At 54.5% G+C, this 23,864-nt stretch overlaps 1 protein-coding gene across 6 annotated transcripts in view; it reads right to left on the bottom strand.

The window, feature by feature from the left end:
- Positions 1–867: 867 nt before the first annotated feature.
- Positions 868–23,864, bottom strand: part of GPR161 (G protein-coupled receptor 161) — a 47,725-nt gene continuing 24,728 nt past the window's right edge. For 5 of the 6 annotated variants that reach the window (XM_036076772.2, XM_036076775.2, XM_036076771.2 and 2 more), the window contains exons 3-7: positions 18,652–19,069; positions 10,845–11,569; positions 5,390–5,494; positions 3,667–3,786; positions 868–1,774 (exon numbers count right to left, since the gene is read on the bottom strand). In XM_036076772.2, the coding sequence (XP_035932665.1) occupies positions 1,422–1,774; positions 3,667–3,786; positions 5,390–5,494; positions 10,845–11,569; positions 18,652–19,069 (1,721 nt within the window). In that variant the 3' untranslated portion in view covers positions 868–1,421. The remainder of the gene's footprint in view (positions 1,775–3,666; positions 3,787–5,389; positions 5,495–10,844; positions 11,570–18,651; positions 19,070–23,864) is intronic. The other variant, XM_036076777.2, reaches the window with a different exon arrangement.

Raw genomic sequence — 23,864 nt, forward strand, 5'->3', positions numbered from 1 at the left:
GGAGCACTGCTGATGGGCGCGGGCGCCGCGAAGGCAGCAAGCCCCACGCCGCGGGAAAGGGCTTCCCGCCAGACGGCAAAAGGACGACATTTCACCAGGAGCTGGCGAGGCGCCAAAGACACCACCACAGAGGGAACGTGCCGTCTGCAGTAGCTGCATCTCCTGGGGGCCTGCCCTCTACCGACGCCCTCGAGTTCGGAAGGCGGGGAGGGCGGCGAAGGCGACCCGCGGCTTCCCACGTCGCCCCTGCGCTACTGCTGTCCCACCTCAAAGGGGGGCCGGGCAAGCCCTAACCGGAGAGCTCACACTCCTGGCGCTCCGCTTCTGCGTCCGGGGGGTCGGCCTTCGGGGAGCCCCCCCACCCCGCCCGCTCCACCCGGGCTGGGCGAGCCCACACACGGCGCCCGCAGGGCTGCGCTCGGCCGTCAGACGCCATCAAAGCTGTGCCCGCGTTGGCCCGAGGGTCCCCCCCCCCACTACAGATGCCGAGGACATCAAAGACCACAGCGGTGCATGATCTTCCCACCCCCTTACCCCACTTTCCGGATGGCTCGAGAAGTGACACGAAGTCCCAAAGGGTCCAAAAGGAGGAGCTGGGCCAAGAGCGTCGGCGGAGCGCCTTTCTCCGCCGTCCTGTGGCACGCTGCCCGGGGCCCGCAAGCCGGCTGCTCTGGGCGGTGGACACCACGAGCAAGCTGGCGCCAGGCCTCCCTGCGCGAAGGGGACGCCCTCCCGGGAGAACAGCAGCTCCGTTTCCCCGCCCAGCTGGGCACCACAGACCCGCTCCCGCTTGGGAAGATGGGGGGCGGGGGCCCTAACCAAATGCATTATTTTTTTAGTTCTCGAAATGAAACATCTGGCACCTGCTCCTTCCTCGTGTCTTGTATAGTGGTTGCTCCCTTCTTTTTAAATACCAAAGCATCAGTCAATAGGGAGGGGGGCAGGGCGGCCCCATCCCCAGTGACAGCAGCCCCGGGGCCGGGCCGCCCCCACTAGCACCAGCAGGCGGCCCCCGATGACTGCAAGGTCCCCACCACGATGGAGGCGTGGAAGCCCCTGCGAGAGGCTCTGCTCCTGGGTTCTCCTCCGGGGAGCATTCAGGGTGGCCTGCACCAACCACGCGGACGCGCAGGGGACGGTCCTGCTCTGGCTGGAAGAAGTGCCGTTCTCCCAGGAGCACTGCGAAGGGCTTACCTCCCGAGACCTCTGGGACAGTGCCCGGCTGCCCCTGGACGTCCTGGAGTAGAAGTAACCCACGCGGCCGTTTCCTTCCAAGCCACGGTCCCTAGTCTCCCTTCCATGCCCCCCTCCCAAAAAGTCATGGCCACACCTCCGTCTGCTTGCCCTGGAGCCTCCGACGTCTCTGGTCCCATCGCCAGGGCCCACCCGGAGCCGGCGGGCGCTCTCACAAGACCCCGTGGTCAGCGTTTTTCCGGGTGGCTGCACCCCAGATATCCCTCCCCGGGGCGCCTCTCTGTGGGCCAGTCCGCCCTGAGGCCCTCATCGCGGTTCTGCAGCTCTGCAGCTAAAATGTCCCCTTCCTCGATGCTCTGCAGCTGCAGCCTCTGACCCGCAAGAGTCCTGCTGCCTCGGCGGCCCCCGAAGCCGGCCCCCGGGACCGTCCGTGCTGCGGCCAGGACCCCGGGCAACGCCTCCTCCCCGAACAGCTTGATCTTGGCTTCGGCCTCTATGACTTTGGCCAAGCTGGCCGCGTAACTGTCCAAGGACTCGTGCACTTCGGCTTTCACGTGAAGAACAGGGTTCCTGGCGGCATCTGAGGGGGAAGCAGAAAGGTTAGCCGAGGGCTGCGAGCCGCGATTACGGGGAATGTGCCCGCGGATGCTTCACCGCCCGGGGAGGGGGCGGCGCAAACCGAGGGCGTGGGTTCTGTGGCCACGTTCCCTAGGCTCGAATCCCTGACGTCCCAGGTCCTACCTGGGGAGGCGTGGAACTGACCTGCTTCCTCACCTACAGAGAGAAGGTCACGGGGCACCTCTTCCTAGGGTCACGAAACTGTGATCATTAAGCAATTCTTTCTGAGACGTCTAGGTCTGGCCCACAAGAGAGGCTTGATAAATACTTCCTAGTAATGATATTCAAAATTCCACACCTTTGAAAGAATTCTCTGGTACTTCAGCTCCCTGGAACCATATAATGCCTATCTCCTGGCCACACTGGCTCACGCCAGCCAGAACCTCAGGGTTGGAAGTAACATCAAGGTCTGCGCCCCAACCAGGATTAGGAGCCCTGACAACTCACACCAACAGAGACAGCAAATCTTCAACCTCACACCCAGTGCCTTACTATTACTGCCCTGGCTGCCCATCTGTCCCCTGCCATTTTGGGGGGGGCAGTTCATCCCCTACCCCTCACATTTTCTGGAGAGGGGGCAACTTCCGCCCCACGTGATGAACACTCCTTGTGTCATCCATTTCGGGGAATCTGCAGCCAGCCCCGGCGTGCTTCATACACGTGATGAAGGAAGAGGGGAGAGACACGTGGCCTCCCCCCGCCCCTCTCCCCTGTGCTCCTCTCTGGCTGTAGACAGGCGGCCCTCACAACTGCCATCCCCACTAAGCAGGCCTGATGCGGCCAGACTGGCCTAGGTGGGCTGGGCAGATCAGGGAAGGAGTCACTCATTTTTTATTTCCGGGGGTAAAATATGATAAAGCCCACGAGGCTGCAGGCCAGACTCTGTCCTGGAGTCTACTTTGTCTCTCTGACCACTGTGACTGCCCCACAATTTGGCTGGGAGAAAACCTGGGATTCACCGCCAACCCAAGGCTCTGACAGGGCTCTCCCTTCCTGTCACAGTCAGCATCCCTGAGTCCCTGACACCATGTCCGCACCCGTCGTGCTGGTGGCTGTCCTTGCATGCTGGGATTCGGAGCAGAGAGGACCTTCCTTCCGTGGGCACTCTGCACGGTCCCCTGTCCCTCTTCTGATCAGCGTGTCTGGATGGGAAACCAGACCCTAACACTTGTCTCCCACCTGTCCTGATTCCAACCCCAGCACCGAGCTGCCTCTGGAACAGAGGGTCTGGTTTCCCATCCAGAGGCGACTGGGGGCTGGGGTTGGAATCAGGACAGGTGGGAGAAAAGCACGGGCGCCATAGCAGAGCTCATTCTGTTCACGGAACTCTCGGGCCCTCATCGACTCCAGGGCCAACGGATGGTCACGGGGGGATGGTCACAGCAGCAGCCTCTGCTGATCTAGGAACACTCGGGGGGCCACTGCTTCCATTTCCCACATGAGGAAGCGGGGCTCAGAGCAGGCAAGTTCAGATTTCTGCCCATGCCTGACCCAGAAAGGAGAGAAACTACGGAGGGCTCAGACTTTTACCCAATCCGGCAGCTTCCCAAGGAAGGAGATGGGAATCGGGGGGGGGGGGGTGGGGGGGTGGGGGGGTGGGTGTGTGTGTGTGTGTGTGTGTGTGTGTGTGTGTGTCTCCACCTAGAGTTCAACAGCCCCTCCCTTCCCACTTTCCCACTCCAGCAGTGGGAGGCCTGAGGCCAAGTGTGACGGGCGGGGTTGGGAGCAAGCAGGGCGGGGGGGCAAGGCGGGGAGGCCTGGGATGCTGGGGATGGGAGCAGGGCTGAGCCAGGGAATTTGCCCAGGTCCATGCCTGTCCCCCCAGGCTGTCCTGAAGCATCAGCACAGACCCACCTTTGATTTGCTCCACTTGATCCTCAAAGGTCACAGAGCTCCTTCTCTTGGGGGGGCAAGTACAGTGGGAGGGAGGGTTGTCATCAGACGTGTAGTCCTCGAGCAGCATCACGTCTGTTCCTAAAACCAAGCGTGGGTTGTGCACACAGAACTGGCGAAGCAAGGTCCTCCTTCTCCACCTCTCTCCACCCCCCTGCACCCTCTCTCCCATGTGTTCAATCCCGCCAACAGGTGCAACTCCCCGCCTGCAGCATTTGTCCAAGAAACACTGGGTGCATCACCTCCTTTCGGGGTGGCTGCAGCCGGAGCCCCGGGGCTGCTTCAGACACAGGAAACACAGCCGTGTTCCCCAGACAGCAGGTTAGTGCCACAACTATAGTGACTCAGGGCATTGAGCCAGGCCTGGGACGGAGGGGAGGGGGCGGCAGGGCCCTATGACAAGGAGCTCTGCGTTCTGAGGATTCTTCTTACGGTCTGAATTTCCATCACTGTTAAAATATGTTGTGCTAAATAAACATTTAAAACTTGAAACTATAGAGTCCTTTGGGGATCAAAAAAGAATTGAAAAATATACCCCCCAAAAGAGTGGGGAAACAAAGGCAGAGAGGCAGGGGGTCCTATTAGAGAGAGCTGGGCAGAGCGGGGGTGCGGGGCTCCAGGCTGAGATGGGACCCTGGCCGGACACTGGGGCGAATGTTGGGACCAGCCTTGTTCCATCCTGGTCTCCAGCTTGCAACCCTTCAAGGCCTTAGTGCTCCGGAAACGAGGAAGACGGGGCAGCCCCGGGGTCCTCCTGCTGTTTCAGGACCGGCTGAGAAGATACCACGGCCTCAAACGAGGGACTCGGGGCGAGAGGGGCCGGCGTGACCAGCGGTTCAACCCACCAGCTGACAGGTGACAGAACACTCTCAGGGAACGTCCTGCCTCCAGGGAAAACTGCCCACGACAGAAGGCCGGGTCTTGGTGTCAGCCCGCGGCCTACCCTAGAGTTCCACGACACCGGCTGAGGCCGGGACAAACAGGTCAGGGCAGAGATGAGTTTTCACAGGCTCCCCGCTGCCGTCAGCCCAGCTCGTGGGCACAGGCTCGCCCCCGGGATGCAGAGCGGAGGCCCCCGCCCACCCGCCTCTCGCCAGGGCAGCAAGCAGCGGCCGGAAGGAGGCGCTCCGGCCCGCAGGATCCCCTGGGGGGCAGCACCTGGGCGGGGGGGGACGGGGAGCATCTGTGCTGGAGATGTGTTTCTTCAGGGAGACCAAGTTTCTCAAGGGCAGGACCAGGGCTTGCCAGGATGGCGACGAGAGGGTGTGATCTCAGTGGGACTGCCCCTGATAGAGGGAGGACCCCCCCAGTTCACAAACGGGGATGCTCCCAGGCTTAGAAAGAGGATTGAGCATGTTGCCCAAGAGAACACAGCTCGGAAAAGGCCCGTCAGACACAGAGAGCCGGGCAGCTGGATGCCGAGCCGGGCGCGGCCGCCGGTCTGACACCAGCAGCAACAGCTCCTGGTCACCAGCACGGCTACTCTTCCAAGGGTTTCACTTCACTGGGATCTGACAACAGCCCCGTGTGGGGGAGAGCGGCACCCAAGTCCCCACGCTCTACAGGGGGAAACCAAGGCCCCGAAACGCTGGCAAGCTGAAGGCCGCGGCGAGAGGCCCATGCTCAGGGCCCGCCCGCCGGCTGCTAGCCTGGCACCGGGCCACGCGGCAGCTGGGACGCTTACCTGAGTCCTGGGAGCAGCTGAAGCCAGTGTCCCCCGTGCTGCTGCTGTTCCCCAGGGGCTGTCCGCCTGCCATGAGGGCCGTGAGGTGGGGGGACAGGCCCAGGTCTGAAAGGTAAAGTCGGCACCGTCAGCACAGCCCAGGTCCCGCCGAGGCGGCCACGGACCCCCCCTCTTCGGTCGGCCCCACCGGCCTCCCCGCCGCCTCCCCGTCCTCTGTCTCTGGCACACCGGGCTCTCAACCCATGGCAGGATCGGGAGTCCCCAGCTGCCCTTTCCCCTCTCTGCCTCTTGTTCTTATCCCGGGGGGGGGGGGTCTGCCCTGTGACAGGATTCCCCGGGGCCTCCGAAGACGAAACTCTCACACCACCACCACACGCCAGAAGGCAGGTGGCAGGGAAAACGTGCGGCGCATGGTCTTGGGAGATGGCCTTCCAGTTAAACATGGGATGTGGGTGCACCGTGACCTCCTGAGATCCCACTTGAATACCGGGAAGGAATTTTCAAGCGGCGCAAACCGCAAAGTGGGAGAGAATGCCTTCAAGCCGGAAGGTGAGGACAGGGGGCCTGACCCAGGGAGCGGAGGCCAGCGGCTGGGGAGGCCTGGGCGGAGGCCGGTTCTCACCCAGTGCCCCCCAAAGCCCAGGACCTGCAGGCCCAGGAGCCTCTGCAGCAGGTGGGGCTGGACAGAAAGTCTCCGTAGGCAGTGGCGGGTCCTGTCCACCACTCTGCCCAGTCCAGGCTCAGGAGCTCGGGATAACCCGGGGCCGGCCTCAGAGACCCCCGCCACGGCTGAGGCGACACCGGCTAAACCGCGGGCGCAGTGACAGGCCACAGAGTGAACAGCGGGACACCCACCCCTCAGTTCCCGCAACCTGGCCAGGAGAGTGAGAACCCTTTCCAGGGCGGTCGAGCGGCCCGAGCGCCACAGTCAACGGGCCTCGTGCGCCCCCACGCAGGGCCCCCGCCCGCTCCCAGGGCCTCGCCACCAACATGGAGGAAGGCCAAGGTCACTAGACACTCAGGGAGAGGCATTAGCTTGAAAGAGATGAAGGAATACAAAAGAAAGAAAGAAAAGAGAAAAAAATGGATCTCAGAGGAGACAATGGAGGAAGCTTAAGAATTAAAAAAAAAAAAAAGAATTCTACTTGAGTCCCCTGAGAAAGTTGAGAGAATAACGACTCCATGGAGACCACGGGACTGGAGCTCTTGGCAGTTAAAGCCGCGGCACATGAAGTCAAACCCCCCTGGCCTGGACTGAATGAGCACCCACCCTCCCCCGCGGTCTGCCTACAGACCGGACGGGGCTCTGTTCTTTACTCTCGCCCTGGGCCTTCCGAGGGTATGAGGTGATGGACAGCGCGCCTCCCTTCCTTCCCCGGAGCCCAGGAGGAGACGAGAAGGGCAGGCTTCTCTCTGAATCACCCGTCCGTGAGCTTGGGGAACCGCGCTCGTGCGGAGCGCGCCGGTGGAGCGGACTCGGGCCAGAGAAGACCCCGCAAGCGCTCATCCCCATCCTGGGCCTTGGCCTCAGCCCGTGACCACGGCTCGGCAGGAAGCCCAGCCCGGGGAGGGGCCCGCGGGGGGCCAGGCGCTGCCGACCGGGGTGGCCGAGGCCGCGGTGGGTTCGGGACACGTCTCTGAGGCTGCAGTGAGAGCCAGAACATGGCCTGGTCTCCAGCAGCGGGACGAGTCGTCTGAGCCAGACCGCTGTGGCTGGGCTGGAAGGTCTGGAACCGGCCGCCCGGCGGCCCTGCCCCGTCCTGTGTTTACCCGGCATTTACCACTCCACAGTGGGCGCAGTTACCCTGGGATTTTTCACACGAAACAATAACACATCTACCGGGTTGGGCCCAATCCAAGCCCCGTTACAAAATTAAAATAAAAAAGGCACAAAGGTGACAGGCCCCAGGGACCTGATCAAGCCTGGGGTGACTCAGAGTCACTAGTGCCCTGCAGTTCTGAGCTAAATTGGGCACTCCGAAGTCACCGGAAGCCCTCTAGGTGGCACCAGGAAAGGAACGTATAAAAGCAGGTGGGGAAACTCAAAGGTCCCAGGGTGGCCTTCCCTCCCTCCAACCCCGACTTCCCCAAGGGGCCCTGCAACAAGGCATCTCTCCTGTGTGTGTCCACATCCTTCTCTCCAGAGGACTGCTAGAAAGGCTCTAACCCAGTTCCAGGAGCTTCGGGCACCAGGTGGCAGGCATTTGTAGAGGCTGCCTTCCCACGGTGCCCAGGCCACCCTCCCAGGCTGGGGTGGGGTGGGCCCTGGGCTCTCCGCCCTGCCTGGGATGGAGGTCTGAGTCACCCAGTGGACGAGTTGCTGGAAGGGCAGCTTGCCCTATCTCCTGAAGGCCCCTGATCACCCGAAGCCACCTGTCAGCTCTGGATTTGTGGTCTGGCCTCGCCAGACCACGTGTGAGCGTTTAGCTCACCCTCCAGCACTAGAAGTCAATGTCAGCTCCAGAGCTGACCCAGATCTCCATTCCTCAGGGAGCCTCCCAGGCAGCAGGCACTTTGGTGGCTCAGTGACAGATAAAAACTTAAAAACCTTAGGGAAAACCTTTGCCTTTGCACTTCTTCAGCTTGGAGCTAACAAACCCACTGATTATGGTGGAAATCTGTGTATGAAATAAACATGACAACGTGTTTCTCAAACTCCTGGCCTCCCTGAGTCAGCCGGGAAGCTCCAGGTATTTCTGGAATTCCTCTCTGCCTCTGCTCACAGCACGCTGAGGATTCCTTGGTTAAAACTTCCCAGGTGGCCACCCAAGTGGAAAGGAACAAAACCCAGACAGAGCTTGCAGTCCTTTGTGGCTCCTTTTAGAAGGGATCTCCCCTTATTTCTTTCCCTGTGCGACCACCGGGGCTCGGGCACTGAGGGAGGAGGCCCAGAAGCTGATTTTGGTTCTGGAGTCTGGGCGGATCCAAGCCAGGCCCACACGGGGCGTCCGAAGAGGGTCCGCCCGGCGCGGCTCAGCCAGACGGACCGAGGCCCAGAAGGCCGCGGGCATTCCCGGGGTGGGCGGGACGCGGAGGCGCGGGGCGGGGCGCGGAGGGGCAGGGCGCCGGCCACCAGCCGCCTTGGACTCGCCAACCAAACCACAGCTGCCGTTTCCCGCCCCTTCTCCTGGCCGCACGACCTCGGCCAGCACCGTCACAGGTGATCTGCATGGAAAACCTCGGCCAAAAGCAGACGTTTCTTTTTGTGCTAGCTACCCTCTCCTCCTCCATTCTCTTTCCTCGTTCTTTTTCTTTCCCCATTCCAGCTTCCATGGAATATAAAGCAGGTCATATTTTTTGCCTAGAAGACAAGTGATTTACAAAATGGTAGTAAGTTAATCAGAGAAACGAAACCAGACCCTGGACACAGTCCTAGCTCACAAGGCGTACTTGGACACAGGAATTGGCCAGGGCAGGCAGGGCATGGGCACTTCAGTGGTTAAAATCCGGGGTATGTAGACATTCTTTTTTTCCTCTGGTCAAAATAAAAAGTCCCTCCCTTGATCTCAGGGTCATGAATTCAAGTCCCACGTTGGGCATGGAGCCTACTTAAAAAAAAAAAAAGAAAAGCAAAAAGTCCCTGACTTCCTTCCTCTCTCAAAAAGAAACATTCCATCAGCCCATGAAATAAATCAGTGATGTTGGTTTGTTATTGCCTCACAGAAAAGCTCTCCTATCACACCACCACCACGGAGTATTCACGATAATTATGAGCTATCTTTCCACCCTCTTGAGAGGGAAGTTGGAAGACCTCTCTCAACTGTAATCTGAACTAGCTTTTTCCAGTTGATCTAAATGTCTTCAAAATCTCTCTTCCAATAGCACTTCCAGGTGATAATCTCCCTCAAACATGACCCAAAAAATCCAGCTACGTCCCCACTAGAATAACACGGTACTAACTGCTAGAGGCAAGATCCACCAATGCATGCTTAAAAATACTGGGTGAAGGCTGAAGGAGAGAGAGGATATTTGCACAGCCTCAAAGATCTCCCCCATTGTGTGTATTAATTGCAATGGAAACCACAGTGACTTTACAGGGGAGAAACCTGACAGATACCCCTGAACTGTATGGACTGAATGTGTCCCCCCAGAATTCATATGCCCTAAGCCCCAATGTGATGGCATCTGGAAACAGGGCCTTTAGGAGGTAATCAGGAGTAGATGAGGTCATGAGGGTGGGGTCCTCAGAAGAAGAGACCTTGTTCTGTCCTGTCTCCCCGCATCCCCATCATGTGAGCCCACGCAAGAAGACAGCTCGGAAGAGCGCTCTCACCAGAACCCAACCGTGTGGCACCTGATCTCAGACTTCCAGCTGCCGGAACTGTGACAACTCTGTGTCTGTGGTGTAAGCCCCTCGTCTATGATATTCTGTGACAGGAGTCTGAGCTAAGACATTAAGCATCAAGGTAACATGAACTAGTAATAAGACGTATGTGCCCCTGACGTGACCACTACAGAGCACAGCACCCTCACAGCATCCCTGCCGAAAACATACGACCTCATTCTAATCCTGAGAACACATCAGCTAAACGCACCCGGAGGGACCTTCTACGAAATCCCTGACCAGGGCTCCCCAGAGCGTTACTGTCATAGGGGACAAGGGAAGAATGAAGACTTGTCAAAGCTTGAACAAGACAAAAGGGGCCATGACATGATTGTGAACTGGTCCTGGTGGGACAATGGGTGAAATCCGAACCAAATGCATAGTTAATATTAATGTCTTAGTTTTGGTAACTGTTGTGGTTTGGCCAGATGTTAACACCAGGAGAAGCAGGGTAGATGCAATTCTCTGTACCCACTTCCCAGCTCTTCTCCAAATCTAGAATTATTTCAAAATAAAAAAGGGTTAAAAAAAAAAAATTATCTCAGTCTAGAGTAATTCCTCTGGCTCTCACCAAAGGTGAAAGGATTGTCTCCAGAAACTTGTCAGCTCCCTAATCATTACCAGATGGAGGAGCAGCTTTATACACAGGAGACGGTGACATTTTGGGGGGGGCTGGGCACAACGTGAATTACCGGTGACAATACGAGGAAGCCGCTGACCAGCAAGAACAGCCCACGGAGGAGCGTGTTCGGGGATGGGCAGCTGAGGCCGGCGGCAGTGCCGGCAAGCGGGATGTGCTCTACAGAACACGGACAGGACAGGACGGCCAGGAGCGGAGGGTGGCCCAGTCCAACGCCTGGGCTCTGCTGTCGGTAGAAAGAAGGCCAGCGGGCCGTGGCTAGGCTAACAGAAAACGGATTTCTGAACTCTGGCGTCCCCTGCCTTGAACTGCTGAGCTTGCGCAAGGGGCTTGGGAAAGACAGGGGACACTCTGGGATGTTCCTTCCCCGATGGACACCTGGGCTTGGAGCCTCTGAGAGCTCAGCCATCAACATGGCAGAGCGCCCTAGAGGACCACAGGCTACTCCTGGCTGAGGTGGGCACCCCTTTCCCAGCAGGTTCCCAAGTTACCTGTGATCCTGTTGGAAATGCTGAAGAGCCTGGAAACCCTCTGCCGCGGCACGAACGGCTCCCGGTGGTACCGATCCCCAAAGCACAGGCCCAGCAGCTCCTTGCGAACCGTCTTGTTCCAGAGCCCATAGATCAGGGGGTGGCAGATGGCGCTGGTAAAGGACAGCCACGTGGCCCAGGTCTCCAGGGTCGGGGAGACATAGTTCTTCCCCCAGAGGGCCTCGGAGGTGATGACAAGCATGTAGGGGCCCCAGGTGACCATGAAGGCCCCGAGGACCACCAGGATAGTGATGAGGGCTTTGCACTGGTTGGCCGAATAGACCACACCCTGAAAGGCATTCCTCCTGCTGCCGGAGGAGGAGGTAGAGGTGCTGGAGTTCTTCCTCCCACCCCTCTGGGCGTCCTCCTCCACGATGACCACAGCGCCGCAGTGCACCTTGCGCGCCTTGACCCTGGCCACACGGAAGATGAAGCCGTAGCACACCAGCATGACCAGAAAGGGGAACAGGGCACACCAGATCTGCCAGAAGGCCGTGTAGCCAGGCTCCCGGTGCCACGCCGCCACACACATCCACTTGAACTCGTCAAACTCCACCGACGACCAACCGAACAGAGGGGGCAGGCAGCCGATGAGGGAATGGAGCCAGATGTAGACAAGGGCCATCACAGCTCGGTTCCCCGTGATCTTCATGGGGTACACCATGGGGTACAGGACAGCATAGTAGCTAGAGAAAGGATGGAGGGAGACGAGAGACAGCAGTCAAAATAGGGAAAATATCCCCGAACGGGCACCCAGTGCTCTCCGATGTGGGGAGTTTTGCTAAACTTCTCCATCCCATCCAGCCATGGGGCGAATGCTCCTATAAGTAGCCCCTTCCCCAACTTGTCCCTGACAAGTCACAGACGGGGCCACGTTACACAGCTTTGTGGGACCCTTCTTCCGTCAAGAGCTGGATGCCAGGATGAACCCAGAGCTCAGGCGGCCCTGTCTCCAAGTCACAGTGCCAGAGCCCCATCAGATCCGGAGCTGGGGGAGTTCTGAGGGATCCTGCCTTGAGCCAGATCACTTCTGTGTTGCCAGCATTAACCCACTTAGATCAGTTTTCAGAGGGTCATTAAAAACCAGACTAATGTGGGCGCCTGGGTGGCTCAGTCCTTAAGCGTCTGCCTTCAGCTCAGGTCGTGATCCCAGGGTCCTGGGATCGAGTCCTGCATCGGGCTCCCTGCTCAGCAGGGGCCTGCTTCTCTCTCTAGCTGCTGCTCCCTCTGCTTGTGCTCTGTCTCGCTATCTCTCTCTCTGACAAATAAATAAATAAAATCTTTTTAAAAAAACCCGAATATCAAAGGACTATGGGGTTCATTCATTCGAGAACATTCACCGAAGCCCTGCCGTGCAGAGCACTGTGCGGTGTACCAGAAAGGCAGCGAGGAGAGGCGGGCGGACAGACGATAAGAAGAGTACGAGAGTCTGGAATAGGAAGAGCTACATGTCGTCCTCACAACAACTGTCTGACGCAGTGAGTATTACCATCACCCTCATTTCACAGATGAGGACACTACAGCAGAGCAGGAAGACGCAGCCTGCCCAAGACAAGGGGAAGAAACAAGACATACAGCCAGTCCCCAACGCACATGCCAGCTGGAGTCCACACGACAGGGGTGGCTGCCAATCCCTTGGCCCTGTGTGGAGGGGGGAGGCCTGGCGGGGCCCTGGCCCAGACGGCGGGGTCAGTGTGGGCTTCCTGCAGGAGATGGCCCACAGACCCAGGTCTTCAAAGATCAGAGGCCCTGGCCCAGGAGTAAGTGAGGTGGAAGGCAGCCCGGGGGGTGTGGAGACGCGAGCCTGCGCCCCATGGGGAAGCTGCCCGGAGCGCCATCAGACAGGTGCAGAGTGGAGGCGGAGCTGGAGATGGGAGGCCAGGGGCCGGGGGCCTGCCTGGGCATGCGAAGCCTTGCAGGCCTGACCCTTGAACTGGAAAGGGTGAGAGAATGTAGACCATGGGGTTGGAAGTAAACCAGCACCCTCCCCACCCAAACATTTTATCCAAAGGAAAAGCTGTTTCATGAATAACAGGGTTTCCCCCTGAGGGCAGCGTGTGCAAACGACAGGGGTGGCCACACAGATGCTGCCTGGTACAGACAGGATGTGAGAAAACGGCCGTGGCTATGAGGGCCACACACCTCCTGTGAAGCCTCCTCCCCCACTGGGACCATCCTGAGTCACCTCTGGCACCAGCGGCTCAGGCACAGGGCCACAGCCTGAACTGCCCCCTGCCACGCCTCTCCCGGAGGGGCTGCCTCCGTCTGCACCCTTGGGGAGCACCTTCCTAACCAGAGGTCAGCCTGGGGCCGCTGATGTGGGGCTGCGGGCTCCTGCCAAGATGGAGCGTGGAAAGATAGCGTTTCCGGTGTGGGCTCTGAAGAGGATCCTGCAGGGATCCCGCCATGGCTTACGGCTATCACTGCCCCCGGCCTGGGGTAAAACAGTCTTATGCTGATACCTGGCCTCGCACCTTGCACGTCCGTGTGGCCCAGTGAAAGGAGCGTGCCTTTGGAGCTGGAACACCTGGCTTCAGACCCACCGTCTGCTGTCCACTCGCTGTGTGACCTCCGGTAGCTGATTGAACCTCTCAGAGCTTCAGTTCCATAGCACGTGCCACAGGTCTGCGCCACGAACTCAGCGGGTGAGACTGAGGGAATGGCCCGGAGCACACCTGCTCTTCCCACGGCAGCAGGGACAGAGCCTGGTGTCTGCCTGACCCCAACCTTTCCGCCTTCCTTCCTGAAAATGGGAGCCCGGACTGTTCACGCTGCTCCCAACCGCCATGACCGAAAGGGGACACTGGGCCCTTGAGTCCCGAGAGATGACGCAGGCCATTCTGGTGGTCTCCTACCTCTTGCCAGGTGATGGACGAGACATTGACCTGTGCGGCATCATACCAGCAAATGAAATGAGAGGGCGCACGCTACGGTCAGATGGAGGGGCGCCTGGGAGGTTTCCTTCACTTTTAAAAAGAAAGAAGGCAGAGATTTCTCCTTTTCTTTCTTTCTTCCTCTTTCTTTCTGTTTTGAAACTTACTTATTTGAGAGAGAGAGAGCGCATGTGTGAGCAGGGGGAGGGGCAGAGGGAGAGAATCTCAAGCAGACTCCCTGCTGAGAGAGGAGCCTGATTTTTTTTGGGGCGGGGTTGTTCCCACAACCCCTGAGATCATGACCTGAGCCGAAACCAAGAGTCGGACACTCACCTGACTGAGCCACGCAGGTGCCCCAGATTGCTACTTTTCTCTGCCCTTTAAAAGACTGCAGGCCCTCTGACCTCAAGACACCTCAGGGGCAAGAGTGCGTCCCGGTTGGGAAGCCAGGCCTGGGGGGCGTTAACTGCCCCCCAGCTCCTCTGACCAACTCCGCTCTGGCAGTCATAAAAACAATTACAATCAATAAGCTGTCCTCCGCAACATACCCTTCTGGCTATTCTTAACACCCAGTTATTATTATTATTTTATGGCAAGACTTCTTTATTCTAACCAATGGTACTTGTTTCACCCACTGACTAAGGTTCTGGCCGTGAGCAATTCCAGTGGAACATGACAGCAATCCTTCCCAGCTCGGTCCTGAGTCCCACTGGGACGCTGGGGTCAGGGGCCGGCTCCCAAGGGGTCAGTCTCCCCAAGTCAGAAGGGCACCCCCCATGGGCCAGAGTGCTGTCCGTTTATATCCATACCCTCCAAGCACTACGCTGGTTTTAGGGTTTGCTTTCATTTTCTGTAAAATTCATATACAATGAAATGCACAAAGCTATAGCTCTATGAAACAGAGAACATTCTGCCCACAAAAAAAAAAAAAAGAATGGATTTCGTAGATTTGGAACTTCATTTCTTTCAACTGAGCCTCATTTAGGCCTAGTTGCAGGTTCAAAGGAAAATACAGAAAAGCAACTCCCTGCCCCCCTGCAGGCCAACAGAGGCCAAAACAGAGGGCTTCTAACTGGCTTTCGAAGCTCTGTCTTTTCTCCAGCAACTCATCTTTACACATGAGCCCAAGCACGAGCCCCGGTCCAAAAGAGGCTCTCACGATGTCGCGTGTAACTGGAAGTCGTTCTGCACGCCGGGGCTCTAAGGCTGAGCTCTCCTCGGAGAGCCAGCCCTCCACCAAGGACGCCGGCTGCAGGAAGACCGCTCCACTCCAGACACCAACGGAGCCCGAGCCGACGACAGCTACCTCGGGGAGAACACGTTAGCTTATGCTGAGCAGTCTCCTAAAAGCACGAGTGATTTCCGTCACCATCACTGGCCATCCCACAGTTCCAGCTCCTTTCATTTATTAAACACTATTCTTAGAGCTGGGGTTTCATCCATCCCAGGGCGAGGTGGAAACACGAGCCACTTCCAGGCTGAGCCACAGGTGACCACGTCACAGACTTAGGGTACGAGCCTTCCCAGGTCCAACGACAGTCACCACCTGGGCCTAGGTCCATGTGGCTGGTTTAGAAGACTGACATTTCCACTGAATTTTGCTCCGGTCCGCTCTGTTTTTACACTCTGTGTTTTGCTCTCTCTTCATGAGGCTATAAGATAAATGCTTTTGGCTCATCTGCCAACTTAGTTTGATGGATTTCTTCAGCGGGGGTTCTCAGCTGGGGACGAGGGGTCTCCCTGGGGACCAGAGGCAGTGTCTGGAGACACTCTGGGTGGTCCCAACCAGGGAGGACGTCCTGCAGCGCCCAGGCCGGTCCCCCACAGCAAGGGTTATCCGGCCCAAGACGTCAGCACTGCCAGGCTGAGAAACCCGGAGTTCAACTCACCGCTTGCTGGACCTGACTGGTGGCTCACTTTGCAGTCTCTGGAGGTGAGTAAGAGCCCAGACTTTACCTCCTCAGAACTGACGAGTTACCTACCAGCCACGTGGGCTTGGGTGAGCTCACAAAGCCTCATTTTGCTCGTCTGCAGAATGGGGGCCAGTCGAGCTGTTGCAAGAATCAGCTGGGATGAATGTTTATTAACAGCACAGTGCGGCGCCTGGCAAGTGACTACCAGCAACCCTTTCAGGTGAGGTCATGACCCGTGCCCTAGGTTTTCTCCTCTGGCACTTTCTTAGAAATGTGCCCATCTCTTTCTTCTAGTCCCATTCTCTCTGTTCCTCCTCTCTTAGGTTTTATTGCTTTTTCCTCTTCTCTCTCTCCCTCCCGACCCCTCCCCATCTCTCCCTTCCTCCCTCCCTCTCTTACGCACAGACACACACACACAGTTGCGTCTTTAGGTTTCCAACAGACTAGGGCAAATATGTAACCTCTGAAATGACCAAGATTGAGTAAAATTAGTTTACTGAAACTAAACAGGCAGAAGGAGCGTATAAGTATGTCATTTAAATGGACAGGATCAAGTTAACTGGTCCTGTCAATCTGCTTCTTTAAGCCACATGAATGACCAATAATAAAAAAAATCAACTGCATCTGCCCTGAAGTCATCTGAAAACACCACACTTTGCGGCAGTTCCTACACTGTAATCACAAGGATCTGGCCGCGACAGTGGCCCACCTCGGGCTTGCAGGGGAGTCACCAGAGATAACCAGGCCCTGACTGCCCGTCACCAGCGGGAGGCAGACGTCCCTTCTCGACTCGTGGCTGTGTCATGAGGAGGCGCTGGTGCCAGGCTGCGGGGCCTGTGGCGCGGGGATCAGAGCTCGAGCGGGACAAGTGTGCTGCCATGTGTTGTGGGTGTCACCCCGTCTCCAGCCACGCACCCCGGCCACGGCCATGATGGGCCCACACACCTCCCCGGCTCCGCGCCCGGCCCGGCCCCGCGTCCCTTGTCCCCGCTCTGCAGCCTGGCCGCCCCTCAAACACAGTGGCGTCCCACATGTTCTGTGGTCCGGTCACCCATCCCTCTCCCCTACACCGAGCTCCTCGGCGCGTCTGCTCCTCTCCCCGGGCTGTGTCTCCCCAGCACCAACCACTGTGCCAGGCCCGCGTCAGGTGCCCAGTAACTGTTTCTCACAGAAACAACTGGAGGCTGTGCCTTCGGCCGGCAGGGCCCTTCCCACCGCTTACATGCCTGCACCGTCCTACTCGCCGTTCTGACTAGTTAGTTCGAATGCCCCCTTTGCCCGGGAGCCAACGCAGGACTAAGCCGTGCCAGTGGCTACTTCTGCTTTGGGTTCCCCCCCACACTCCCCTGCCAGCCGTAAACTCCTGCTGGGCAAGGTCTGTGTCCTGCCCGCGCCTGCCTCCCGCCACCCTGAGCCTTCCCCAGAGTGGCCGGCCAACAAGCACCCCAGTGGGAAAGAAGGTGCTGGAAGAGGTCGGCCATCTCTGGGATGGTGCGCTCAGACAGCACGACTAGATCTGTCAAGCTTGCTGGGAACCCAACGTCCAAGAGAACACACAGCCCCCTCGAGCCGCCCTGTCACGCAGGCACAATCAGAGGACCCCTGAGAGGCACTTAAAAACAAATCCCCCCACTCTGCTCTAGCCGTGTGCCCTCCCTCCGTGCCCCACAGGACCCAGGGCCCAGGAAGGGACACTCAGAGATCCACGATTTTTAAAAAACACAGAAATTAGAACAGTGAGATCCCATGCCTTCCCACTGCCGACAAAGTTCCAATTATTTTTTTTAATGTTATATAATCAGTCTTGATGGGATTGCTGACAAATGGCTACTGGAATAAAATCTGTACAATCTTCTGAAAAACAACCTGCCTTTGATACATGAAGAATCTTGAAAGTGTGTTTACTCTTACCAAAAATACAATTCCACAACATACATGTTCCTCAAAACTGCTATCTAGAACACTAAGCTAGGAAGGAACTGTAAAAATAAATTCTCGTACATCCACAGGATGGAATACCATGGAACCATTAAAAATCAGGTTCTTCAGGGGCATTTGACATTTGCAGGTGGGAGAAAATGCTCATCATCACTTGCGAAGTAAAAAAGCAGGTCACAAAAACCACACGTGCCGGAAAGCCTATTTAAAAAACGTACCATACGCTACCAAAACTTAGTAGAGGCAAATATACTAAAACCGAAACAGTGATTGCTTCTGACTGGTGGGATTATGGATTTCTTATTTTATTGTTTACATTCTCTGTATCATTTGCATTATCGGAGAAAAAAAGATATTTAGAGAGGCCAACTGATTAGTTCTGACCGACTGCTTCCTTCATTTTGTATTCCCCACAGCCACAGAGAGCCGACAGGGTCTGGCCTGGGGCCTGGGAGAGGCCTGTGCTCTGGAGGAACCATCCGCTACCACTCGTCAGCTAGACGACGGACGGTCCCGAAGGAGCCCAGCGGCCGTGTCACCCAGTGACAAGAACCTGGACTAGCCTCCTCCCCCATCCGGGAAGCTCAACCTACTCTCTCCCTCGGAAGTCAAACACTTGCCCGTGGTGAATGAAGTGGCCAATCCTAATAAGCGTGGTGAGTGTGGGGGCCCAACCAACCTGCCGGACAGCAGGCGGCCCCTTGGGAAACCCTGGACCTAATATCTCGGACACATCACTTCCCCAGCTTCTTTTTCTCATCTATAAAGTGTGCATTAGAGGTTTTGAGAATTTTTTTTTTTTTTAAAGCATTGGAATCTCTTTTAAAAAATAAACCCAAATGCAATAAAATCAGAGGTGCTCTGGTTGAAGGAAGGGCATGGAGGAAGAGGCAGAACTCTGCTTTCTCGTCCTCCCCAGCAGAAGCCCCCGACGTCCTCCCAAGGAACTAAGACGGTGTGGAAGTCTCAGGACCAGGTGATCTCTTGGGCCCCCCTGGGCACACAATCACTCCTTAATTCTTCAGTTCTCTGAGGCAAGCTTACCGGTCCACAGCGATGACCCCGAGTGTGAGCATGCTGGCCGAGCTGATCAGCAGGTACAGAAGGGCCGAGAAGTTGCACCAGACCACGCCAAAGATCCATTCCCTCCGAATGGAGCTGGTGGCCACGAAAGGCAGCACCAGCACGGACAGCAGGAAGTTGGACAGCGTGAGGCTGAAGACGAACTTGTTGCTGAGGGTGAGGAGGTAGGACTTCTTGTACAAGGTGACCACGATGACCAGGTTGCCCAGGCAGACAAAAATGGTGATGATAATGATGGTGATGAAGTCGGTGATGACGGCGCCCCCTTCACCACCCTCCTGGTCCGTGAGGTTGCTCAGCTCCTTCCTGTGGCCGAGGGAGGAGTTGAGGCTCATGGTCAGGGCACCTCGGCGTGCGGTGGGCAGAGCATGCCGGACCACTGGAAAAAGAAGGTAGGACCAGCGGGCAGGGGAACACTCGTCAAATCCCATCATATGCACTTGACACGAGAGCAGCAAGAGACCCCAGTTCTCCCGTCAGTCCTGAGACCCTTACCCAGTCTTCCCCACTCAAGCTCCACCACAGAGGCCTGTTTTCTACAACCAACTTTGTGTGTGACTCCCTGGGTCTCCTTGAACAACAATCTAACCCAACCTGTTCACATGCCCTGAAACCTTTGATGTACTGAAGAAGAGCAGATTCTTGGGCCCCGCCCCAGAGATGCTGGTCCCAGAGATCAGAGGTCCAGCCAAGGAACCTGCATTTTAAACAAGCAGGGGACAGGTGGGCTGGGCTGCTTTGGGGCCCCTGCAATTCAGGGAGGTCCCCGGACCAGCGGCGGCAGCAGCAACTGGAGCCACGGAGATGGAGAAGTTCAAGTACACGGCTGACTTCCTGGACCAGAACATGCATTTTCATCCCATACCCAGTTGATCCGCGTGCCCATTAAAGTTCAACAGAGAGCTTATAGGAACTTTCTGAGGTCCCTGAGCAACAAGTACAATTCATACTGAGGCATCGTCGCTGCTCTTGTCAGCCATGGGGAAGGCGGGCAAGGACCCGAGCACCGAGTCTAAATAGGCACGAGCAGGCACAGTCCGAGGTCTTGGCCCACAGACACCACTGTCTGCAAGGTGCAGTCCCTGCTCTCAGGACGCTGGCTCGGCATCCTGGCTAAACCTGAAGGCTAACATCTTAACATTCAATTCTAGAGGCATGTTTCTCCAAACATTTCATCTACGTTAGCAGCCAAAAAATCCCACGGACACTTCCCCCACCTGCTCTTGTTCCCAACAAACAGAAGACACCAGAAAGAAGGAAAGCTTTCCTCCCATGAGCCAGATGACAGGAACCCTGGTGCCTAAACTGTCCACACACAGCCGCAGAGCCTTCCCCGCCGCCCCCCAGTTGACCTGACGCCGCTATCCAAACAAGGAGCTGGTGGGCTGAGAGGCAGCCCGTCCCCTTCCAGCAGTCCGGAGTGCTGGGTAGAAAGCTTCCCTTTCGAGTGAGCCTGTCTGCTGGGGGCCCGAGGCCCGCCGGCTTGAGCAACACCGAATAATCCTAATCTCTCCTCCACTTGAGCCTTTAAATGCTTCACAAGTGACTTGCTTTCCCTTCTCCAGATTTAATCTCCCGAGTTCCTAAAATGACTTCCAGACTCTTCACTAATTCAGACTCCCTGGTTTGGACTTGTTCGCAGACAGCTATGACCCTCTTGATTTGTGGTCCCCAAAACTGAGTGTACCATTCCGGATGTGGGCTGGTAAGTGTGGAGCACAAGGGGGCAATTTTCTCCATCATCAGGACAATCTCCTCCTAATATTCACTCTAAGAACACATTTTCTTTCAGCAACCATATCATCCTGTTGGGCTTTTCTAACTGTGTGGTCAACTAAAACCCAAAGCTTATACAAATATGAATTTCTGTGAAGGCAGGAGTCCCCAGTCTAAAACTTATGGCATTAATGTTTTTAAGCCTAAATACAACACATTTCTACTAAATTTTATTTTGTGCATTTTGGCCCGTATTTCCAGGCTGCTGAAATATTCTGAATTTTTATTCAGTTATGCAGTATGTTAGTTACTCCAGCTTCTGTGCGATGAATATTCTTTACAGGTATGCCTTCTATGTCTAAGTCTTTGTAAGGTTATTTCTGGGTTTTGTCTTTATTTTGTGAGTTCTGAATTCTGAATTTTGTTAATTCTTATAAGTAAACTATTGGGGCGCCTGGGTGGCTCAGTCGGTTAAGCGTCTGCTGCGGCTCGGGTCATGATCCCAGGGTCCTGGGATCGAGCCCTACATCAGCCCCTTCTCAGCAGGGGAGTCTGCTTCTCCCTCTCCCTCTCCCTGCTCCTGCTCTCTCTCACTCTCTCTTTCTCTCAAGTAAATAAAAAAAAAATCTTAAAAAAAAACTCCTATAAGTAAATTATTGATTGGTGTCTCAAAATAAAGGTCCTACATGAGCATATTATTAACTGCACAAGTGATAACATGGCGGTAAAGAAAACAGACTTTGAGTCATTAGACAAATGACAAAATGGGAGAAAATATTTACAATTTATGTCTCAGAGGAAGGACTAATCATTCTAATTTATTAAGTAATTCCAAAAAAAAAAAAAAAAATAGAAAAGGTGAAAAAGTAGAAAAGTGAGCAAAAGATACAAACAGGAAAAAAAATGTAGCTATCTGAGGACATCGATGTTAACTAAACTTATTGTGGTCATTTCGCAGTATACACATCCATCCAATCATTGTGTCGTACCCCTTAAACTTACATGATGTTATGCGTCAGTTTAGATCCCAATAAGACCAGGCACAAAAAGACATAAACAGTTCACAGAACCAGATATACCACTTGTACTTAAACATATGAAAAGATGCCCAATGTCAGGCAAAGTAAGAGAAATGCCCACAAAACTACACGAGATACCATTTCCTCCCCTTCACGCCACAAAAACTCAAGCGTGGCATCACTCTCTGTTGGTGAAGCTGAGGGGAAACGGGCATTCTCCGCACTCACTCACACTCCACGTGTGAATGCAAAAGGGAAGAGCCCTGTGGCAGGGGGTTTGGCGATATCGAACAAAGCTCCACGTGCGTGTACCCTTTGACCCAGCAATTCTATTTCTAGGTAACTGCCTGAAGATGTAAGTTCATAATATGAAATAACAGATGCACAAAATTATTCCGTTCATTAAGGCACTAGTGGTAAAAAAAACAAAAAACCTGGAAAAACATGAGAGAGGGAAAATAAAGTATGCATATTCATCTGCATATAAATATGCACAAATACATGTTTACTTATGCAACAAGAAAAATAGGAAAGATAACCAGAAATCAAGATATTGATGGAAGTAAAATTTCTCTAAGTATTTTTCTACAGTTTTGATTTTTGAACCATGTAAGTATTTTATACACTAAAAATTTTTAAATACAAATGGATGCAAAAGGTAAACAAAATTATTGCAAACAGAAAAAACAAGCCTAACTGTCTGTTAGATTGATAACATAACCATACAGAGAAAAAAGTTATATCAAGTAGCTTTTAAAATACAGTATTTTGACTGCAAATCGTTAATGGTATATATTCTATGGACCAAAGAACTACTAAGTTTACTTAGTAGGCTTGATGTTGTTAATGGTGGTGTAATTTTACAACTATTTTGAATGTAGAGCAAGTGAGTCTACATGTTTATGGAGAAAGGAGGCACGGATTACAGAATAGGGAAAGGAGAGGAAGGACCCCGTGCTGTCAAGCTGGCTGCTGGAGCTACCAGTGCGGACTCCCTATTCAAATATACAGAATCAGATCCCAGGAAATTCGCCGGCATGCAGTCAGAAAGATTAAGAAAGTGAAACTATAGAATAAAAGGCAAATGAGAGAATGAATAGGATGTGCTTTATTACTCAAGCAAAGCAGAGTGTTTTTCACTTATTAAGGGAATCACATCTGGCAAGATGGCGGACTCAGCCGATGTGAACATCTTTCCCGCTCCAAATTCATTGAAATGCTGGGTAAATATGACCCGAGGTTTTAAAAAGAAAAAAAAGAAAGAAAGAAAGAAAAAGAAAAGCCAAGAAAGAGAAATCCATGGGTACCAGAAACAAAATTCAAAGCCAGAGTTATAATCCCACACCTGTGGCCAGAAGAGTATCAGACCTAGTTCAAGACCCCTAGGGGTGAGGTTTTTTATGTGGGAGGGTGACTCTGAGCTCCATGCGCAGAGAACTGGAACCAATGCCCTGCATAAACAGCGGGTTCTAGAAGGGCAGCCCCCTCCATGAAAAAGGGATTAGAAAAACTCCTCCCACTGGCAAAGGGAAGCAGCAAAAACACAGTCATTTACCCGAGGCTCTGGGTGGAGCATGAAACACTTTCTTCCATGAGAAATCAAACATTAAGTCATGTGCCATGCTGATGTGGGTACCAAATCCATGCATTCTGCATGGGACAGAAATCCAAACTAATAAATCCATGTAAAAATTAATGCTGACAAAAGTAAGCATAAAATGGCTCTGTAGTGAATTTCCACATTCAAAAAACAAACCCTCAATGAAAGTGAGTGCACAGCATTCACGAGGAGGGAGAGTCAACAAAACAAAAAGAACTGACATTCCAAGAACTTAAATTAATAGAAAAAGATGAATGAGACTGTAAAATAAATACTATTAAAAGCTTTAAAAAAAAAGGAGGTAAGAACCATAATGAAAGAACAAGACATCATGAAAAAATGGTAAGCAACTGTGAAAAAGAATCAAATAGAAATTCTAGAAATTAAAATTTTAGTTGTCAAAATTAAAAACTCAATGGTTATGCTGAACAACAGATTTAGCTAAAGAGAAAGATGGTAAACTGGAAGACAGCTCTGAGGAAATTACTCAAAATGCAATTAAAAAGATTAAACTGAAAGTATGAAAAGGCAAGATTCATGGAGGACAGGATAAGAAGATCCAACATAAGTTCAACAGAAGGGCAGCAAGACATTAAAGAGAATGTGGGTAGCAGACGCTGCTTGCGGCCTACCCAACCACCACTCTGGTTTTTCTTACTGGCAGAGCTCTGACTTTGTTTTGGTGTAATCCTCCAGTGACTCAGAGAAGGTTGATCCTCCCTACTTCTGGAAGCTAGATCCTGGTTGGTCTAAAGTAATCATTGTGTCCCTTCTCCTTGCAATCCTGGCAAAGTAGTCAGGAGGAGGTTTGGGGTTGGTGGGGGTGGAAATGGGGACAT

The sequence above is a fragment of the Halichoerus grypus genome, chromosome 7 (genome assembly GCF_964656455.1).
Source record: "Halichoerus grypus chromosome 7, mHalGry1.hap1.1, whole genome shotgun sequence".
Taxonomy (NCBI): domain Eukaryota; kingdom Metazoa; phylum Chordata; class Mammalia; order Carnivora; family Phocidae; genus Halichoerus; species Halichoerus grypus.